This window comes from Microtus ochrogaster, chromosome X (assembly GCF_000317375.1).
Source record: "Microtus ochrogaster isolate Prairie Vole_2 chromosome X, MicOch1.0, whole genome shotgun sequence".
Classification (NCBI taxonomy): domain Eukaryota; kingdom Metazoa; phylum Chordata; class Mammalia; order Rodentia; family Cricetidae; genus Microtus; species Microtus ochrogaster.
This window is the reverse complement of record NC_022026.1, coordinates 17,201,426-17,202,285: the sequence shown is the minus strand read 5'-3', so window position 1 is coordinate 17,202,285 and position 860 is coordinate 17,201,426. Positions and strand designations below refer to the sequence as shown.

Below are 860 nucleotides of genomic sequence, written 5' to 3'. Positions count from 1 at the left end.
TATATTTTCGGGAAGACGTGGATTTCCAGGAAGACCTGGATTTTTTGGGAAGACTTGGATTTCCAGGAAGACATAGATTTTCAGGAAGACGTGGATTTCTGGGAAGACCTGGATTTCCAGGAAGACCTGGACTTTTGGGAAGACTTCGATTTCCGGGAAGACATGAATTTCCAGGAAGACATGGATTTTCAGGAAGACGTAGATTTTTAGGAAGACGTGGATTTTCAGAAAGACATGGATTTTCAGGAAGACGTAGATTTTCAGGAAGACGTGGATTTCCAGGAAGATGTGGATTTTCAGGAAGACGTAGATTTTGAGGAAGACGTGGATTTCCAGGAAGACGTGGATTTCCAGGAAGACCTGGATTTTTGGGAAGACTTGGATTTCCAGGAAGACGTGGATTTTCAGGAAGACTTAGATTTCCAGGAAGAGCTGGAATTTTTGGGAAGACTTGGATATCTGGGAAGACGTGGATTTTCAGGAAGACGTGGATTTTCAGGAAGACATAGATTTTCAGGAAGACGTGGATTTCCAGGAAGACGTGGGTTTTCAGGAAGATGTAGATTTTCAGGAAGACATGGATTTCCAGGAAGACCTGGATTTTTTGGGGAAGACTTGAAATTCCGGGAAGACGTGGATTTCCAGGAAGTCGTCGATTTTCAGGAAGACTTGAATTTTTTGGGAAGACTTGGATTTCCGGGAAGACATGGATTTCCCGGAAGACATGGATTTTCAGGAAAATGTTGATTTTCAGGAAGACGTAGGTTTTCAGGAAGACGTGGATTTCCAGGAAGACATTGATTTCTGGGAAGACATGGAGTTCCGGGAAGACGTGGATTTTCAGGAAGACGTGGATTTCC

General features: G+C 43.4%; 1 protein-coding gene across 1 annotated transcript in view; it reads left to right on the top strand.

The window, feature by feature from the left end:
• Positions 1-797, top strand: part of LOC101998896 — a 2,787-nt gene extending 1,990 nt beyond the window's left edge. The window contains 3 exon segments of the mRNA XM_026784903.1: positions 47-438; positions 440-557; positions 560-797. Coding sequence (XP_026640704.1) covers positions 47-438; positions 440-557; positions 560-747 — 698 coding nt within the window. The 3' untranslated portion in view covers positions 748-797.
• The last annotated feature ends 63 nt before the right edge of the window (positions 798-860 follow it).